Source organism: Acomys minous (genome assembly GCF_964271855.1).
Source record: "Acomys minous genome assembly, chromosome: 7".
In the NCBI taxonomy this organism is placed as follows: Eukaryota; Metazoa; Chordata; class Mammalia; order Rodentia; family Muridae; genus Acomys; species Acomys minous.
The window spans coordinates 114,835,399-114,853,952 of NC_140488.1; the positions used below are offsets into that span (position 1 = coordinate 114,835,399).

The 18,554-nt window shown below is 41.0% G+C and overlaps 1 protein-coding gene across 3 annotated transcripts in view; it reads right to left on the reverse strand.

Annotated features, from left to right (window-relative positions):
• Positions 1-8,354: 8,354 nt before the first annotated feature.
• Positions 8,355-18,554, reverse strand: part of MAOB (monoamine oxidase B) — a 99,770-nt gene continuing 89,570 nt past the window's right edge. For all 3 annotated transcript variants that reach the window (XM_084788999.1, XM_084789000.1, XM_084789001.1), the window contains exons 11-15: positions 17,802-17,859; positions 15,392-15,489; positions 11,078-11,189; positions 10,014-10,076; positions 8,355-8,960 (exon numbers count right to left, since the gene is read on the reverse strand). In XM_084788999.1, the coding sequence (XP_084645125.1) occupies positions 8,808-8,960; positions 10,014-10,076; positions 11,078-11,189; positions 15,392-15,489; positions 17,802-17,859 (484 nt within the window). In that variant the 3' untranslated portion in view covers positions 8,355-8,807. The remainder of the gene's footprint in view (positions 8,961-10,013; positions 10,077-11,077; positions 11,190-15,391; positions 15,490-17,801; positions 17,860-18,554) is intronic.

Sequence of the window (18,554 nt, forward strand, 5' to 3'; positions counted from 1 at the left end):
GGGAAATTGTGATTCTGCATAATCAGTTGCTCTGCTGCAGAAAAAAGGGACCCATGACTGGCACAAGGCTCTCTCTTGGCTAGGAGGCAACATGATGACATGCCCTGGGTGGACAAAACCCTTTGTAGTTAGGGAGTGTCATAAGGGAGGTGGGTTTGCCAGACTAGTGCATAGCCATTTTTGGTTCAGGCAAATAGGTTCAGGGACTCTCAGGGGCTTGACAGAGGATAACAACAAGAGGAAATTCATGGTGAGGTACAACTTCAAGTTCAGGCAGGAAATTCTGCCCCAAGAGGCATGGCTAGTGGGCTATTGAGGCTGTTAGGCATGAAGTCTGTCCCCTAAGGTAGGTGTGGTTTTAGAAGGAGAACGGTCACTGGGCATCTACATTAATTCTTTTGTTCTCTGTACAGCTCCCTTTGCTACTAATCTTCTGCATTGGCTGAATATTACGTCATACGCCGGTGGAGGGATCAATCCATAAACCCCTGCTAAGTGGCTTCTGCTCTGCCCACCGCTCTGGGTCCCATACAAAGCAGGACATCTCTTGTGACTTGCACTACAGCCACAGTTCACTGTGGGCAGATTAGAAAACCCACTGGATATAGACCAGTCTCCTTAGCTTTTTGAAGAGTAGAATTCTGGAGCTGAGTTCTACACACAAAATATAGCCATTCTGTAGGTTAAGAATAGAGGTAAATGTTCAAGGTAGAAGGAGTGACAGGACCTGCCTATACATGTCCCAGGAGAAGGTTCTGGGCCATGACGGATTGGTTGGTCAAAAGGACATCAGAATTGATGGAAAACTTAGTCCCATATTGATTTCTTTTTCTCACAGCAGATACAAAATACCCAATAGAAAGAATTTGAGGGTAAAGCTTTATTTTGGCACAGGATTTTAGTGGATTTCAGTGCATCATGGCCCAGAAGGCATGACTGAGTTCCTGGTGATGAGAACGTGTGGCGGAGGCGCCACGTGTCCTAGGAGAGAAGGTGCCAGAGGCAGAGGCTGAGCAATGACTAGCAAAGGCTTACCATTAGCATTCCCCATTTATCACCTAGGCTCCAGCTCCTACAGATTTTGCAGTGTCCCAAAAGAGTTCCAGCCGGTGCAGGACAAACATTTAAAAAATGAGCCTTTGGCTGGACATTTCCTATTCAAATTATAACACCGAATCCCCTACATCTAGTCTAGTTTACTTTCCCATACAACTTTCGAGCAGGGAACCCACACTTTTTTTTAAATATTTTGTTAATTTATTCATATTACATCTCAATGGTTATCCTATCCCTTGTATCCTCCCATTCCTCCCTCCCTCCCACTTTGCCCTTACTCCCCTCCCCTATGACTGTTCCTGAGGGGGACCTCCTCCCCCTGTATATGCTCATAGGGTATCAAATCTCTTCTTGGTAGACTACTATCCTTCCTCTGAGTGCCACCAGGCCTCCCCATCCAGGGGACGTGGTCAAATATGAGGCACCAGAGGAACCCACACTTCTTAGAGAAAACCATGAGAAGTGTTTCGTAGCATTCTCTTGCTGGGTCCTAAGGAGAATGGGGAGGTCACCTACTGAAGGACACGGCTCCAGGATAGAGGCCCAGGATAGACCTGAGGAAAAGCTGTTATTGGTGACATAGGCAGAAAGCAGAGAACAGCAGTGATGTGAAACTAAGAATCATTGTGTTTCCCAATGAACTACAGTCACCCCGTGTGGCTGTCACCAAGGATCCTGTCTTCAGAGTACTAGTTCTCTCTATGTTGGCTCTATTTTTGACAGAGTTCACTCTCACTAAGGTGAGAGATTCAGGAACATATGCTTGAAGAGACTCCAATCTAAGAGACTTTTTGATGTCATGCTTCAGATAAGATGACAAAAGAGAACAGGAAAATTCTAGGTCTTCTGAGTGCCACCAGGTTTCCCCCTCCAGGGGACATGGTCAAAGTTGAGGCACCAGAGTATGTGAGAAAGTAATATCCCACTCTCCACTCTACTGTGGAGAGTGTTCTGTCCATTGTCTAGATCTGGGTAGGGGTTTAAGGTTTACCGCCTGTATTGTCCTTGGCTGGTGCCTTAGTTTGAGCGGGACCCCCAGAGGAAGGACAGCAGGTTACCAAGAAGAGACTTGATACCCTATGAGCATATACAGGGGGAGGTAATCCCCCTCAGTCACAGTCATAGGGGAGGGGAATAAGGGGAAAATGGGAGGGAGGGAAGAATGGGAGGATACAAGGGATGGGATAACCATTGAGATGTAACAAGAATAAATTAATAAAGTAAAAAGAAAAGAAAAGAAAATTCTAGGTCTTGGTCAATGAGTTCTTGCTGGAGTTAAAGCACCAAGCCCAGACTGTAATTGCCATTCCATGCACCCATCCATTTTTTCCAGCTTTTTCTTACTCAGTTGCTGCTCATCCACTATCTCCTTTGGTTTCCTTTTATAACTTTATATTTACATGTATGACTGAATGATATTCACATCCTCTGAGAAGTAAAACACAGTGAGCAAATCCACACAGGATATATACATTGTATGTTGAAAGTATTCCCGGTCCATACTCTTTATTCTTCATTTTCTCACTCTACTCTTGTCTCCCCTTGTTCCCCTATATAAAAAATGTAAAGATATCTTTGATCTGAGGTTGGGTTAACTTATGGAATGTGGAACCTGTGGATATAGAGGGCAAACATCACTCATTATGTTATTTTAAAGTGTGTGTGTATGTGTGTGTGTGTGTGTGTGTGTGTGTGTGTGTGTGTGTGTGTGTATGCGCGTCTCATAGAGACAAGAAGATACCAAATCTCCTGGAGCTGGAGTTGTAGATGATTGTGAAGCCCCCACGTTGAGTGCTGGGAACTGAACTCTAGCCATCTGCAAGAGCCGTGCGTGCTCTTAAACTGATGACACGTCATTATAACCTCTATTCTTATTTATTAATTTTGAGGCAGGATCTTACTATGTAGCTATGGCTTGCCCTAAACATTTTGCTTTAGCCTCTTCAGTGCTGAGGGAAGCGCCATCATGTCCAGCTACCCTGACTCCCTTCTGAAACACTTGGTCCTGTTCTCCCCACAACACACATACAACCCCAAAACGTAAGGCTAGATTTCTCATAACCCAGGGACCTTTCTGACCTTTAAATTGGTTTTGACAGCAGATTAGGGGAAAGAAAATATAATGCAATGAAATAGCCAAGAGCTAAAATAGGCAAAAGTGTCAGACTCAAGGGCAATGACTTACTGCCACTCAGCATTTTGCCTTATGGGGAAATGGTATTTCAGTGAGAATAAAATGAATCCGAATGCTCCAGGAAGAGATACCTAGGGATTAAAGATGTAACAAAAGGTGAAAGAAGAGGTCAGTGTGGTCAGGGCTGGGAGCCAGAGGCTGAACTGTCACTCTACTTGAGTGGCTTGTCAGTGACTCATCACATGGCCTCTGGAGAGATGCCAAAAGCAATTACACTAGAAAGCAGTAATTCTTCTGGGAGTGGTGTGTACTTGTTATTTCATTACTCCAGAGGCCAAGGAAAGAAGATAATGAGTTCAGGGTCATTTTGGTTTATATAGTGAGACCCTGTTTTTGTTTTTGTTTTTAACTGAATATAGGAACATGGTTTCTGGTGTCCATAGGGTAAATGTCATTAAGATGACTCACCAGGAAAATTTACACCTCAAACAAGACCTCCTTGGCTCATGAATGAGTAGGAAACAAAGAAAAAACCCATGAAGAACATACTTCAGTAAGTTATCTACCATTTCCCTGTAGTGCAAAAGTATCTTTATTATTTGATTAGGTGATAAAATTAGGTAATAAGAAAAAGACAAGGATCCTAATAGATATCTAGGATTAGTATGCTAATAGAGATGATTCAAGAGTGTATGCAATGGCAAAAGGCTGGGTAATTGGGGACTTGAAATGTGAAAAAAAAAACCTCACTTAGAACAGTTGACTATTAGCAGGGACAATATGTTTCAACTATACACACTATTACCATCAGAAAAATATGGGCACTGAAGAATAAGACAGAGAATTCTTAATACCGTACACCCAAATCTCAGGATGTCCTGGGGCACTGGCCCTTGCCATTGAGAAGTTTCTGTAGGTCAAGTGAAACACAAGGCATTTTATTGTCACCTCTTCAGATTTAGGTGTCAGGCTTCAGTTCCTGCTACGGAGCCAGCACACTCCTGTTTCCCACTGTCTTTCATCATAGTGACAGAAAAGTGTTTGATACAGACCAAACTCCTGGGCCTATGACCAGTGTTGCATTATTTTCTGGAGTAGACTGTTTGTACTCACTCCAGATAGAGATATCAATGACAGACCACAGAAACAAGTCCGTCTCAAGTCCAAGCTTGGTGAACCAATGAGTTCAGTGGGATTACAAGAGCACAGGTGATTTAGGCAGCTGCATCACCAGAGTGTCCCTCCTGAGCACAGGTGATGACTCATGAAAGTTGTACCACTGATTTTCCCTGTACAAGTTTACTGAACTCTCCTCGCTGCCAGCAATTGTTTTCTGCTTAGATAATATCAGAGAGGAGCCTCTTGATTTTGTCAACTTAAATAAACTTTGTGGGACTCACGCATTTCCTATGAATTTCATGAATCTCTCCTTCTCTCCACTAGAGAATGGTTCATTTCAGAGGAAGCAGCTATAGGACACCAGCCAGAGAGATATGAGCCACTACACAAGACTATGAGTCAATCTTTAACTACCCGAGGCCAGTGGTTATCAGTGGCTATGCTAATGAGATGAAAAGTCCAAGTCAGTCAGGTTTCTGCAAACATCTGCTCAAGACACTTTGGTAGCATGAGACCTTGCTAAGAGATCACTTTTAGAATCTACCACAGTTGCACAGTCTTGATATACAAAATCGGATGGTGTCTAAAACATTCAAGGGACTGTTACATAAACAGATTGTTTTTCTAAAATTAAATATCTTTCTTCTTTTGGCCAAAGGAAAAACAATTAAAATGTCATATTGTGATTCTCTCAGCTTGGCCTACATGTGACAACTCTGATGACTCAAGTACCACTGTATCAAGGCATCTTTTCATTCTAGCTGTTGCTGTAGCAACCAAAATGAACAAGCTATCAGCAGCAGCTTTAGTGGCCATTTTCATGTATTGGCAAACATAGAATTCAAAGAAATTCGTATTCCTTGGAAGAGGTTTATCAGTGGGCAATTAGTACTCCTTTCTTTGGTCCATCAGGTAATTTATGTAGAAGTACCCTATGCACAGCTCTTCAAAGGGTTCCTAGCGGCTCACAACAGCAACCGGTTGGGCAGCCTAATCTTGGAACCATTCTCTATCTTTCTTTGGTGTACTACTTTGCTCCTTGGATTACCTTTAGGGTGAATTAACTGCATAAAAGCCCTTGTTAGAGGGCTGGTGGAGTCAGAGGAGGCAAAGGAAGGCAACCATTCTTTCAAAATACTTTTCTTCAGTCATGGAGCTTCTGTGATCAAGGAAACATGTCTTTCTCTTTATGCTGTTTAATGTATGCACAACCTAGCAAAGCATTTATCTCTATTTCAAATAATTTTTTGCATCTTCTTTCTACCTTAGTATACCTGGGCAGCTGATAGGATGGAAGCAGTGGTTTGGTGCCATATTTTCAAGCGTTCCTGTATATTCAAAACAGTATTCTCAGCCTTTGGCTAGAACTTCACAGATAAGGGCTGGGGGAAATGCCCACCCCTTTACCACCTGCTATGCTAAACTCCCCAAGTGCTCAGCCTATCTAAATGGCCCCAATCACTCTAATGCACACCTCCAGGTGAGAAACATAACAGACCCACCAATGTATCCGACAGAGCAGCTATTAGTGCTACCTCGACTAAAATACAGGTAAAAGGACTGATGATCTCAAAATGAGAATGAGGGAAAAGGACATTTGGCTCTCTGCAAGAGCGCACAGAGCCTGCAGGAGTACAGCAGATTGCTAATCCAGAATCAAAGTGAAAATCATAGCAATGTATTCTTTTATTAGTTTGAGGTCTTTAATGGTCCAAACACTATAGGGGGTACAAAGGATGAAAAGATGTCTAGAAAAGAGTTTCTATTCCAATAACAAATGGGAATAACACTAGTGCTTTGAATGAAAAATAAGGCCATAATGTCTCTATTTTTCATTTTCTATTGGGCCCTTCAACTTGTTGATGAGGAAAATCTCCCAATCATTTATTAAAATTTCCAGCTTAATTTCTCCAAATCTTGTGTCCAAGGTATGTGGTTTTTTTTTCAGCAGTAAGATTTTACCTTCAAGATATGAAAGGCAACTAAGGGCAATGGTAATAATCTATATTTTGGGGGAATCTCTTGTATTCCTATGACCAACATTTCAAAAGGAGGTTCGTTAGGCCTGGCATTGGGGTTTTCTTGGATAGTTTAGGGCTCTTGGAGGAAACACTGCCACCCTGTGTGGTATAAATTAATTTGCTTTATTTATGTATATTGACACACACATATCCAATGTAATTTTAGATAAATATAAAAATGTTCTCTTATTGCTGGTCAAACATCCAGGTGTTATTAAACCCTCATCCCTCCCTCTCCCTCCATAGTGCCCTCTCTCTACCATTCTCAGGTAAAGGCCCCTGTGTCCTGCTATTTCTCCCTCTAGATCTCCTTCTCACCATACCTTTTGATTTCCTGCTTTCTGTAGTTACTCCAAGTTATAGATTTCCATCTAAAGATTAAGAGCGAGGATCCACAGCTAATATAGAACATGTGCTATTCATCTTTCGGCATCTGTGTTATCTAATTCAGTATAACATGCTCTAATTCCACCCATTTACCTTCAAAATTAATAATTTCATATTTTTATAGCTTAGTAGTATTATATATGTATAGTATATAGTATATAATACTATTATATGTGTATATATTATATTTATAATATTACATTATATTTATATGTTTAATACATAATATATTATATTTATAATGTAATACATATCCAATAGCATAGTTTCATTATCCAGTCACTGGCTGGTTGAAGGGCATTTAGGTTGCTTTTGTTACTAGCGCCTATGAACAGAGTGGCCGTGAACATACCTGAGCAGCGGAGGAGGATGCTGAGTCTTTTGCATATATGGTAAGGAGTGGTATAGCTGGGTCATATTGTAGATCTAAATTTAGATTTTTGTGAATTCTCTATACCGGTTTAAATTATGGCTGCTTCATTTTGTATCTTATGCATCCTAGGCTTGCCTTGAGCTTGCTATACATCTGATGGTGACCCCCAACTCCCAATCTCCCTGCTTTCATATGTCAAGTGCTGGCATTATAGACATGCATTATCCTGCCTGGGTTTATGAAATATTGTAAGATCCAACTTAGGGCTTCGTGTATGCTAAGCAAGCGCTCTACCAACTGAGATATACCCCTAGAGCTCTTTGTATTTATTTTAAAGAAGACTGGCCTTGATTCTTAAATCTTAAATCTTTGCAGGTGCTGGGATCTTAAGTGTCAGCCATCAAAGCCAGATGCCCCATTCTTCATGAACAAAAAATGATCCTATAGTTTGAGTCACAAATCACAGTCCCAATGTAGTAATTTACATACATAATAGGTACTGAGGAATAATAAAATCATTGATTTTCACTGCGATTCCAATATCTGTCATCCCTCTATTAGTTTTGTTCAGTTTGTGTTTGGGATGAAACCCAGAGCTATGGGAAGATGCCTGAGTGTTCCAGCACTGAGATACTAACTACTCTAACCCAGCAGTGTGTTTTAAATAGATTTAGAAAACCCAAAAAGAGTTACAAATTCTTAACAGGTACTTTACTTTCCTCATTTAGTTTCTAAAGTTCCAATAAATCCGTGCACGTGAATATCACTGTAAGATCAGAAACTCTATTATTATTTATTAATCCTGGGAGTCAAGATGGATGAACTATTCAAAATAATGATCTCATTTTAAAAGTAGTTCACCTAGTATTTAATGGACTGTGACATTATAGTTTGCAATTAATGAGTTTACCCAGTAAAAACACCACACTGATAAGAAATATTAAAGGTCAACTGATGTATTATAATTATTTAATAGGTTATGCATCTTGCATATTAGTGTCTATTATTTTGACAGATTCTGGAAGAAGATAAAGTCAAGGAGCTATGTCTTACAGCATCCTTACTGAACAATTTTAAGTCACTTACCAAGTGCTTATACATGGGAGCCCATGACAGATCATACCGTCAAACTGCACATAACGTCTCGGCTCTAAGAATGTTCTCATTAAATGCTTTCACATAACAATTATATGCCCAATACTGATTCTTGATTTGGATTATCAAAACCTTGAAAGTCATTGCCCCCCAAAAAAGACAATAAACGTATTGTTAGGCAGCTTTATTTTTATTTACCTACGAGTGTCTTAATCTATGAATGGAAGCATAATAGAAGATACAAAGGAAAGACAAAGGGTCCCACTCTTGAGAAAATTAAATTTGGCCGACAACACAGCACAAAACTGCAAGACTAAAGGGTATCTACTGAGTAACACAATACCAGTTAGTAATGCAGAATAAATCCACATAGGAACAACCATCAGTGACCATGGCATAAGGTAGAGGAGGATACTTGGGGAACATATCATGGGAGGTGGGAAAAAACATCAACTTGTGTTCCTGTCACCCAAATACCAATAGGTTATTGTTGGCTTTGTGTGATTAAGTTTCACCTCTGTTGCATTTGGTTTATTTAAACCTAAAGTAGAAGGTGAGCTCCAGGTGGTATTTAATGCCTGTCACATAGGATGAGAAGCCTGTGGATGTGGAAGACCCATCTTTAGAATCGTACAAGCAGCCCCCTTTTGTGGGCCAGGAAACCAAGAGCTGCTGCTGAAAAGATGGTGGTCAATCCCAGCAGCTTCAGCAGGCCTGGCACAGAAGGCAAGTGTCTCTCCAGGAAGGTGCTGGTAGTGGGTCGTGCCGGGACATCCTGGGATCAGAGTACATTTGTGTCAGTATAGAGTTGTGCATGCCATTCCAGAAACTATTACTTCCAATTTTTTTTTTAAAGAATAACGCACTCATCCCAACTTCTGTGGTATTAAACATGGCATTCCATGGGTAAAGTGGCTCATCCCCTGCTCTTCACCTGGCCCTTTATGTCACGCTGCTACTTTTTCTGCAGCTCCCAAGTTGAGATGGCTCCTGCACCTTTCATATATTCTCTCAGCATATTCTCTGTCATAATGGTACTTTGAAGTTATGTGTTTTCCTTTCTGAAAGCACTGCTATTCTCAGACCACAGTGGCCCATGTACAGAATAGATGTTTGTTACAAGGTTCTCCCCTCATCGCACCTAGCAGATGCACTAGGATAGTAATGTTGGAGTGTCGAGGCTACCCTCCATGGCTTCAGGCTTCAAAGGAGAGAGGAATACTTGACCTTTTAGATGCCCATTCTTTACAATTCTATCCTCTATGTATCCTTCCCATGAGTCAGAAACGTTTTCTCGTTTTATTTTTTAAACTGTACTAGGATTTAGTTTCAATGTGCTCCATTTTTGTTTCACCCCTTTGCCCCTGGATAGAAGATGATAAACTCTATTTTCCTACCTCTTGTTGAGAAGCATGAAATGAGATTATTCAACAGACATGAAGTTCTTATTTGGAAGGGCACTTATTCTTTTTTTACTCTCTTTCTTTTCTTTGTTTCTTGTGGTATTAGATATCACACCCAGCAACGTTCACATTCTAAGAAAGCGTTCAGGCACTGTGCTATGCCCCATCCCCCACTGATTTCTTAATATGGCTAGAGCTCTCTGGGAAAATATTTCCTTACCATCAAAAATCATATTTTTCCTATTAATCTACCTGAGGTGTAGCACTATAAATTTATCAAAGTTCATCTAAACCTGTGACCCCTAAACCGTATGATTTACTTAGACATCCGGGTATTGGATCATTAGGAAAAAGGTATGTAGATATATACAAGTGTGTTCTTGGGAACAATCATTCTTGGAGTAAAGACATGAAATATAACTTACCACAGACTCTGGTTCTGGTTGCCAAATTTCATCTTCTGGAATCTTCCCAATGGCATGCAGAATCTGAAATAAATGATTACCTTGACAAATAGGAAAACAAATACTATCTTTTCTTCTCTAAAAAAGAACTAGGTGCATGCCTCTTGAGATATCATCAACAATGTCAATGTAAAGGGCAGAGCAATTGACTTGACCTTTAAAAAGGCCCTTGAAGATCTTTTATTTATGATGTAAAAGGTCTCAACCGTTAGTTTCACCATAAATTTTAGTACTTGTAAGCATATTTTAATAGGAAAGAGACTAGAAGACTTGCCAACAACAACAACAACAACAACCAAGAATAAAAGTGAATTTTGAATCCTAATTGAATAGTTTTCGACTCTATAACATCAGACCTAAGTCATCATTTTTATGTTTTTAATAAAATCTTTAAAAATTATATATAGATGTGCTTGCCTGAGTATAAGTCCACCAGATGTTTGAAGGAAGCTTTGGAAATCAAAGGGGGGGCACCATACCCCCTAAAACTGAGTACTGGGAACCAAGCCGCTAGAATAGCAGCATGTGCTCTTAACTGTTGAGCCACCTTACCAGATCCTCTATTTTAAAAGATCTGCTCTATTTGCAATTCTGTGCATGTGTGTCTGTGTGTGATGTTCAGATGTCCTGGGGGGGGGGGCGTTCAGAAGATGGTATTGTATCACATGGAAACGAGATTCCAGGCAGTTGTGCGTCTCCTACAGGGCACTGGGAACCAGCTCAGGTCCTCTCAGAGTGGGAAGAGTTTTTAATTGCTGAACCATGTCTCCAATCCTATTATGTCTGAAATATAGACAGCTGAGTTCTGACCCCTCCTTTAGGTAAAATATTAGATATTTTCATTATTTTGTTTGATTACGGTATTCCTTTGACTTAAAACTGCTACTATGGTGGTGTTTCCTGGGTCTTTAGATGGGGAACATGGTGTGTGTGAGTGGTGCTGCCAATATCTCAGGCATCTTTGAGCTTTCTTTCAAGCTTTTGTGTTACCTCCTCTCCCCAGTGCCCATGATTCTGGGCCCTACCTCTCTGGCAGCTCTCTCCCCAGCCTCCACAGCGCCCTCCATGTAGCCGCTCCAGTGGGAGGCAGTCTCAGTGCCTGCAAAGAAAATCTTGCCCACTGGCTGACGTAGAACCCTGGGAACAAAAACAGAACAGTAAATGGCATTGCATATGACCAGATATGAATTCTTGCATGAGGACCAAGGCCAGTTTGCTTCTGCAGGTTCAAATCATCTCAGAGGGACACTGACAATGTGGAATAATATTCCTCCAGTTTCTCCATTTCTTGTATTATCTTAGTCATGGGCAGAATAGAACAAAGGCTAAAGTCTACACACTGCTCTACCAAGAATGAAAGATACGTTTGTTGGTGAAAGTCCTTCCAGGAGATGCTATTCTGATGCTGGCATGGCATCCTTTGGAGGTGATGACCACTTCTACTGGAGAAAACTACCTCATGCCTTCTTCCAGTACCAACTACATGCAGTGACTAACTAGTATTAATCAGCCTTTAAAGATGCAAACCACAAACTCCAGTATGAGACCACTTAGAAGGACCATTCTGCCTCCTGGGGTCCATTGGCACCTTAGTTGGAGCTACACCAGCACCTGGCTTGCCCTTCCATCCACTCTTCTTTCCTTCCTCTCCCTCCATGGGTGTCAATCCCAAGGACGCAGTCTAATATCTATCCGGTCTACAGATTGCTTCAATGTCTGTTTCCTAAAACCTAACCAATAACAAAAATGAAGTGATTTTCTCTAGTCTGCTGACAGCAAGAGACAGAGGTAGTATTTGAAGCCAAGTGATCTAACAACTCTGACATAGTCTTGGTCACATTCCTACATGTCACCTCTGTACTATATTCTGTTTTCTTTCTAATCTTTTCAAAAACTCTACAACAACAGTACTAGTTAACATCTCACATTACAAATAAACAGTCTCAAAGATACAGTGACACAGAAAGAGCCACAGTGCTAGAAAACAGCCGAGCCAGCATTTGAAATATGTCTAGCAGCTGTCAACATCTTTATTTTGATTGTCTGTGTGTTACCCAATATATTACCATCACTAGTTTCCAGGGTGCTCACATGCTAAGCAAAGGAATGGGATGGTCACAGGTACTTAGCTTGTAAGGACAGTCCACTATTACTCTTACAAAGACACCATAAAAGGAGTGCTACCCAGAGCCATTTTCATCCAAACTCTGGCTTCCATGATCAGATAAGGGATATCCAGAGTTCAAAACTAAGCACATGTTAGTTAATACTTGACCCTTCTGGCCATGTCTACAAAAGTTTTCAGGGAAGATTTGATCATGAGGTCTCTACTGATGGCTTGACAATGAGAGCAGATGATTGTAAGGTGGTAGGACTATGGGAAGTGGGTCTGTTAGAGAAGATACATCACTGAGACTATGTCTTTGTGGGCTCTATCTATCTATCTATCTATCTATCTATCTATCTATCTATCTATCTATCTGTCTGTCACTCTGGCCTCTTCTTATTACTACTTTGCTCTGCATCCTTCCTGTTATGATGTGAGCTGTTCTAACATGCTTTCTCACCATTATAGATTGATAACATGAGAAATCATGAGAAAAAAAACAAATTATTTTGTCAAGTATTTTGGTCCTATTGAATAAACCTAACTCATATAATATGGTATGTTGCTGGACCTCTTATCAGAAAACTTGAATAGTTTTACTTGATTCGTTATCTTTTCCTTCAACATCATTTATCATAGCCATACAAAAGGTAGGGGAATATAAGATGCTATATTATAGAGTATTGGTAAAAATTATTATAATATGGAATCATCTGTAATAATTGGGAGGCCGAGGATGTTCACAAAGTATTTGCAGGGACAGAAGGTGGATTTGCCCTCTCCATGCTTGTTAAACTATGAGGCATTTGAGCATATGCTCACTTTTTACAACAGAAGGAAGTGCCAGTTGGAGCCCTGGTGGGGGGTGCTGTGGCCAAACCTTAGTTAAGGACTGGAAGACTAACACTTAGAGAATTAACCATGGTAATATTGGCATATACAAATAAAAAATCAGAGTTTCTCTTCAATGGCTACGTAGAAATCGTGTTCCTTCCACTAAAGGAGGTGAGTGAGAAGATAGTGTATGCAATAAGGATGGAGGGGAGAGAAACTCAAAAAAGAGACCTCAACGTATATTCTTTGTGAATCATGTGCTTACTGCATAATTGCAGTAAATTTCATCTATAACATCCACAACAGAAATGTCTTAAGAAGCATGTATTCAGTTCTTTACTGAAGTTCATCTGCCTATTTTGCTCTCTGTCTTCTAGCTGGAAGCAAAACACTTGCTGAATACATCTAGGGCCCTAACAATAAGACTCATTGCAGCAGGGTGTCATGGCCCTACAGAGTCCAGAAAATCCTGTGGTACAGTTCTGGCTTGGGCTTGGGTTATGTAAATAAGTTATGAAAGGCATTTCCATGTTGCCAGAAGTGGCTAATGTGGTGGGATTTGTCTTGCTTCTTACATTGAGTTCAAGGCCTGATAAATTAAGGGTTCTTTGCACTCCTAACCCCCACAGTCTCTTTCTTGATATTCTATGAAACTGAAGATAGAGCTCAGCACAAAGTGGCCAGATATCAAATCACACTATACTTTGGAGTTAAAACAAAATTCAAAGCCAAATCGATGTATTGGCTTTAAAATGAAGTTTCATAACCTCTAATATGTCATATGACACAAAAAAATCCTACAGTCTTTCTAGCTCAATCCTTGGCATTTTATTCAACTTAAAAACTTAATTATGTGAATGCAGGTGCCCAAAGAGGTGAGAAGGTCCCTTGGAGCTAGAGTTACAATGTGCTGATGTAGGTGCTGACAGCTGAACTCAGGTCACCTCTCCATCCCCGATTCTTGTTATTCTGTCATCATTATCACCTATGTCCCTGTCACACCTAGCTTTGTCCAAGACCATATAAGAACTTGCAGTATTCTAAGCAATTGCTGTTTCCACAATATTCGACCTAGACCTAGACCTAGGAGGCTTCTTCTGCCCTTTATACCTTGGTATGAAGCCACTGCACATTTCACTAGGTAGGGTAAGATTGCCATTCCATGGGTCCTAGGATATTTTTAAGCCCCTTAACTAAAGCACTAGTACTTCATTTCTTATGTTCTGTCCTTCCTCTGATCCCCAGCATTGCCTTCAACATTGTCAACTCCTCAGCAAGGAGGTACAACCTTGATATTGACATTTTTAGAAGTGGTAAGCAAATGGTTGGCATTCCTTCAATGCACACTAAATAGACCAGTTACTCGTGACTTAGTCTACATTCGGCATATCTGAAAAGTAATCTAATGACTCAGAAGTTTATCGGGCAGCACCCATTAGCCCTGATATTTTCTCTGTATTCTATTTAGGCATCTGTAGGCAGGTAAAGAACATGATCTCCAGAGTCTTCAATCATCTTCTGATAAGCAGGTCATAACACTCTTCCACGGGTTTCCATGGAGAGCTGATCCATTGCTTTCATCCACTACACTCCGTTCTGTACTCTCAACACCCTTTCATTATATTTCCCATTTTAGCTTAGTGTTGCTAGGAGAGTCAGGGTAATGGTCATTAATTCACACCTTGCTATTGCCATCAAATGCCCTGAACTTAGCACCAGTGGCTTGTACTTGGATGTGCAATGCCGCGAGTGCTAAAAGCCTGTGAACCCTGAACGGATGAATCAATATGTGTTAGAAACAGAACAAAGTTGCTAAAGAATAACTCAGACTATGATCAGATCATCTTGTGTTGCTTTGTGCTGAAGGAAGTAAAATTTCAAAACAATTTATGAGTGAAAAGGTGATTGGTAGAATTAGAGAAGGAACCCAATCCCTTTTCCTGCCTGGTATAGAACGGATTCTGAGTTTACAGAGCCACACCCATGTTAACACAAAAATACACTTGAGAACGTTTCTGGAGTTCTAGATACAGTATTAGGACGGTGTATTGGCAGTCTGAACAAACTCTCTGGCTAGCTAAAGTGTTCCTTATGTGTCATCTTTCTTCAGTTACATTGATGGAGTTTGTGTCTCTGGAGGAATGAAGAGTGGAAATTGTGAAAAGGTACAATATAGTGACTTCCTTTGTGAGGTTCATGAGCTTCAAAGGAAAATCTGGATATCCTTTCTGCTGTTGACGAGAAAGTAAAAACCAGGGACAAACATAGTAACCTATTTGGATCCTGGCTTCAATTGCAGGGGCATTCAGTCATAGTCCAACACACTTTTATTTTCTGAATATGGCTTTTCTGAATGTGTGCCAGCCCTGTATGTATTGGTGCAGTGCTTGGGTAGTACCTTCCATACTGGGTCAAGATGCCGGGAGGGAAATAGGTTGTGTAGCAGCCCCCGGAGTACTGTTCCTCACACCAGTTCTTCTCCTCGTAATGGACAGGCTGTAAGGCAAAGGGACAAAGGCTTGAAAAAGAGGCCAAGGAAGGTATTTGGTCTGTCGCATATAAAGCACAAGCTAATAGATTTCATTGCAGAGAACAAATTGCAGCTGTCTCTCAGAATTTGAAGGGCAGTGTTTCCAAGCCTTCCGGCTTCCTAGAGATACTCAAGTGCCTTGTAAAAAGTGGTGTCGTGTTTGCGTGTCACCTGTGCACGCTTTAGAGCCGTGTGCTTTAAATCATCTCTGGATTATTAATAGTACATAATGCAATATATATGCCATATATACTTTTCACACTGAATCTTCAATGCATGTGCATTTTTCCCCCACATATTTTGCAGAACCTCTACATACAGAGGACAGGCTGTACTTCTGGAATAAGGCTGTATTATGCTCATATTTCTGAAGACAGGTCTTTGGACAGCTTTCAGTAATAAACGTGTGATAAAGTCAGACCTTAGAAAGTCCTCTCATTTGGCACATGCATGTTTGTTTTTTCTTTTCCTTTTAATTTAATATTTTTAAACACTAAGATTCCACCAAGAGATGAACTTGGATGGCTGGATTCAGAGTCCAGAGTGCTAACCATTACACCATGTAGCCCCCTACATGCATGTCTTAATTGTTTTTGAGAAATGTCCTGTTATGTAGCACAATGGCCTGACATTCTTGATTCTCCTCTCCTGCTTCTACCTTCCAAGTACTGGGATTATAGAAATACACCACTATTCCTGGACATGAGTATATTTTTGTTAAATTTTTTTATTTTGAATTTGTTCATTTTACATTCTGACTGCAGCTCCCTCCCTTGTCTCCTCCCAGTCTCACCCTCCCTTCCTCTTCTCCCCTCCCCCTTTCCCACGCCCTCTGAGAGGAGGAGCTCTCCTCCCTTAACATTTGACCCCAGCCTATCAAGTCTCATCTGGACTGCCTGCGTCCTCTTCCTCTGTGGCCTGGCAAGGCTGCCTCACACTGGTGGCGGGGGTGGGGGGGATGGGCGGGAAGTGATCATTGAATGGGCAGTGGAATCTTAAGTTCTTGCTCATAAACAGTAACTATGTGCTTCCATATTCATGTTCTTTATACCTATCAGAATATTTTTAGTGCCCAATGGGCTTGAGAAAAGTTTTTAGATGATACTGTTTGCAAAAATGGTTGACCAAGGGGGAAAAAAGCAGAAGTGTGTGCATCTTTAAAAAGCAAGTGATGGTGAGCTTTGCCGAAGACAGAATTATTTTCATAGTATGCACTCAATATGATGGGATGGTGGAACGGGTAAAACAATGATTGATCTGGAAAAGATGTTTTAGCCATTAACAGGCTGTATTTCGGCCAAGAGTTTTACAAAACTTGAACTCCTTATAAAAGTAGATGTCAGTGGTACAGCTCAGTGACAGAGCACATGCCTCCCATGTCAACACCCTAGGTGCAATGCTACCTAGGGGTGGGAGGAACCAGCAATGAATAACTCTAAACAGAAAGTTTATCATCACACATCACTTTGAAAAGAGAAAAATGGCATGAGAAAATATTCAAAACTAGACTTTGAAAAGGGGTTTCTTAAAAAATTCCAATCGTGTAGCTGACTTTGCATAGTAATTTAAGGCATCATATTCACATAGTGGGAGGCTGTGCCTAAGTAGGGACTGGTCCTTGCCCTCTTCTGGTATTATCATTGTCATCATGCTGTGTTCTGACATCTGAGGACTGCTGTTGTTTCCTGAGCTTCCTTCTTTGGCTCTTTGCAGCCAATCAAAAGAAAGGTTGGGCTTTCCCTTTCAGTTTTCCTTCCTCTGAGGAATTCCTCCCTCTCACACAGCCCATAGCAAATCTACAGTGAAGCAAGTGAAGTTCTTTGCATAAAAAGCACCCAAGGACAGAAGCAACATCTTTTCATCCTCAGAAATTAATCATCAATATCCTTCTTAGAAGAGACTTTCTCAGAGAATATATAAAACCAACTGTTTTCCTCAATAAGTGAGGCTCTCCAGTCAACCAGTTCACACAGTGCTAGAGAACTTTAATCACAAACTGCTGTTACCTGACAGCTTGACCCTGGGGCCATCGTGGAATTTAGGGACAAAAGAAGCACTACTTAAACCAGAGCATGTCACAGGTCCCTAGGCTCATCACCTGCACAGTCAGGGCTCACTCACACTTTCTGGAACCATTTATGCATCAACCCGTCATGTACGGACCCTTCAGTGGGTCTATCGGGAAAAGATAAGCTGGAGGGTCCCACTGGCATGAACCATCCTTGACAGGACAAAGCAAGCCTCTCCCTACAGGGAACAGGCTGGGAAACAGCCTTACCTGCAGAGCTTCTTGGGAGTCCAGAACTTTTGCATATAGCTGACAAAGTTTCTTCATTCTGTACAACAGAGAAACAAATGTTTTAATGGTCAAAGTGAAGGTTCAAGGAGATAAGGAAAGGAAAAGGCTACAGGCACATATTCCTTTAAGAAATAGACTCTGCACGCTAATGCTTCCACTTTGACATTTTCTGTTAACTAGTTACTGTTTTCTTTTGTTTGAGATGCTGTCCTAGTATGTAGGCCAGGCTTGCTTGGCATTAACAATCTTTCTGTTTTGGCCTCTTATGTGACAAGATTACAGGCAAATGTGAAAATATCCAGCTTCAGTTTAACTTTTAAAAACAAGAATTTGTCCCATTGCTCATGTCTTTTTAAAAATATATTTTATTGATTTATTCATATTACATCTCAATGGTTATCCCATTCCTTGTATCCTCCCGTTCCTCCCTCCCTCCCATTTTCCCCTTACTCCTCTCCCCTATGACTGTAACTGAGGGGGACCTCCTCCCCCTGTATATGCTCATAGGGTATCAAGTCTCTTCTCTTCCTGCTGTCCTTCCTCTGAGTGCCACCAGGCCTCTCCAACAAGAGGACATGGTCAAATATGGGCACCAGAGTTCGTGTGAAAGTCAGATCCCACTCTCCACTCAACTGTGAAGAATGTCCTGTCCATATTGCTCATGTCTTAAAACCACAAGCTCACACATCGGAACGTAGTGAGACTGTTGATAAATCTTTAGGAAGAAAGTAA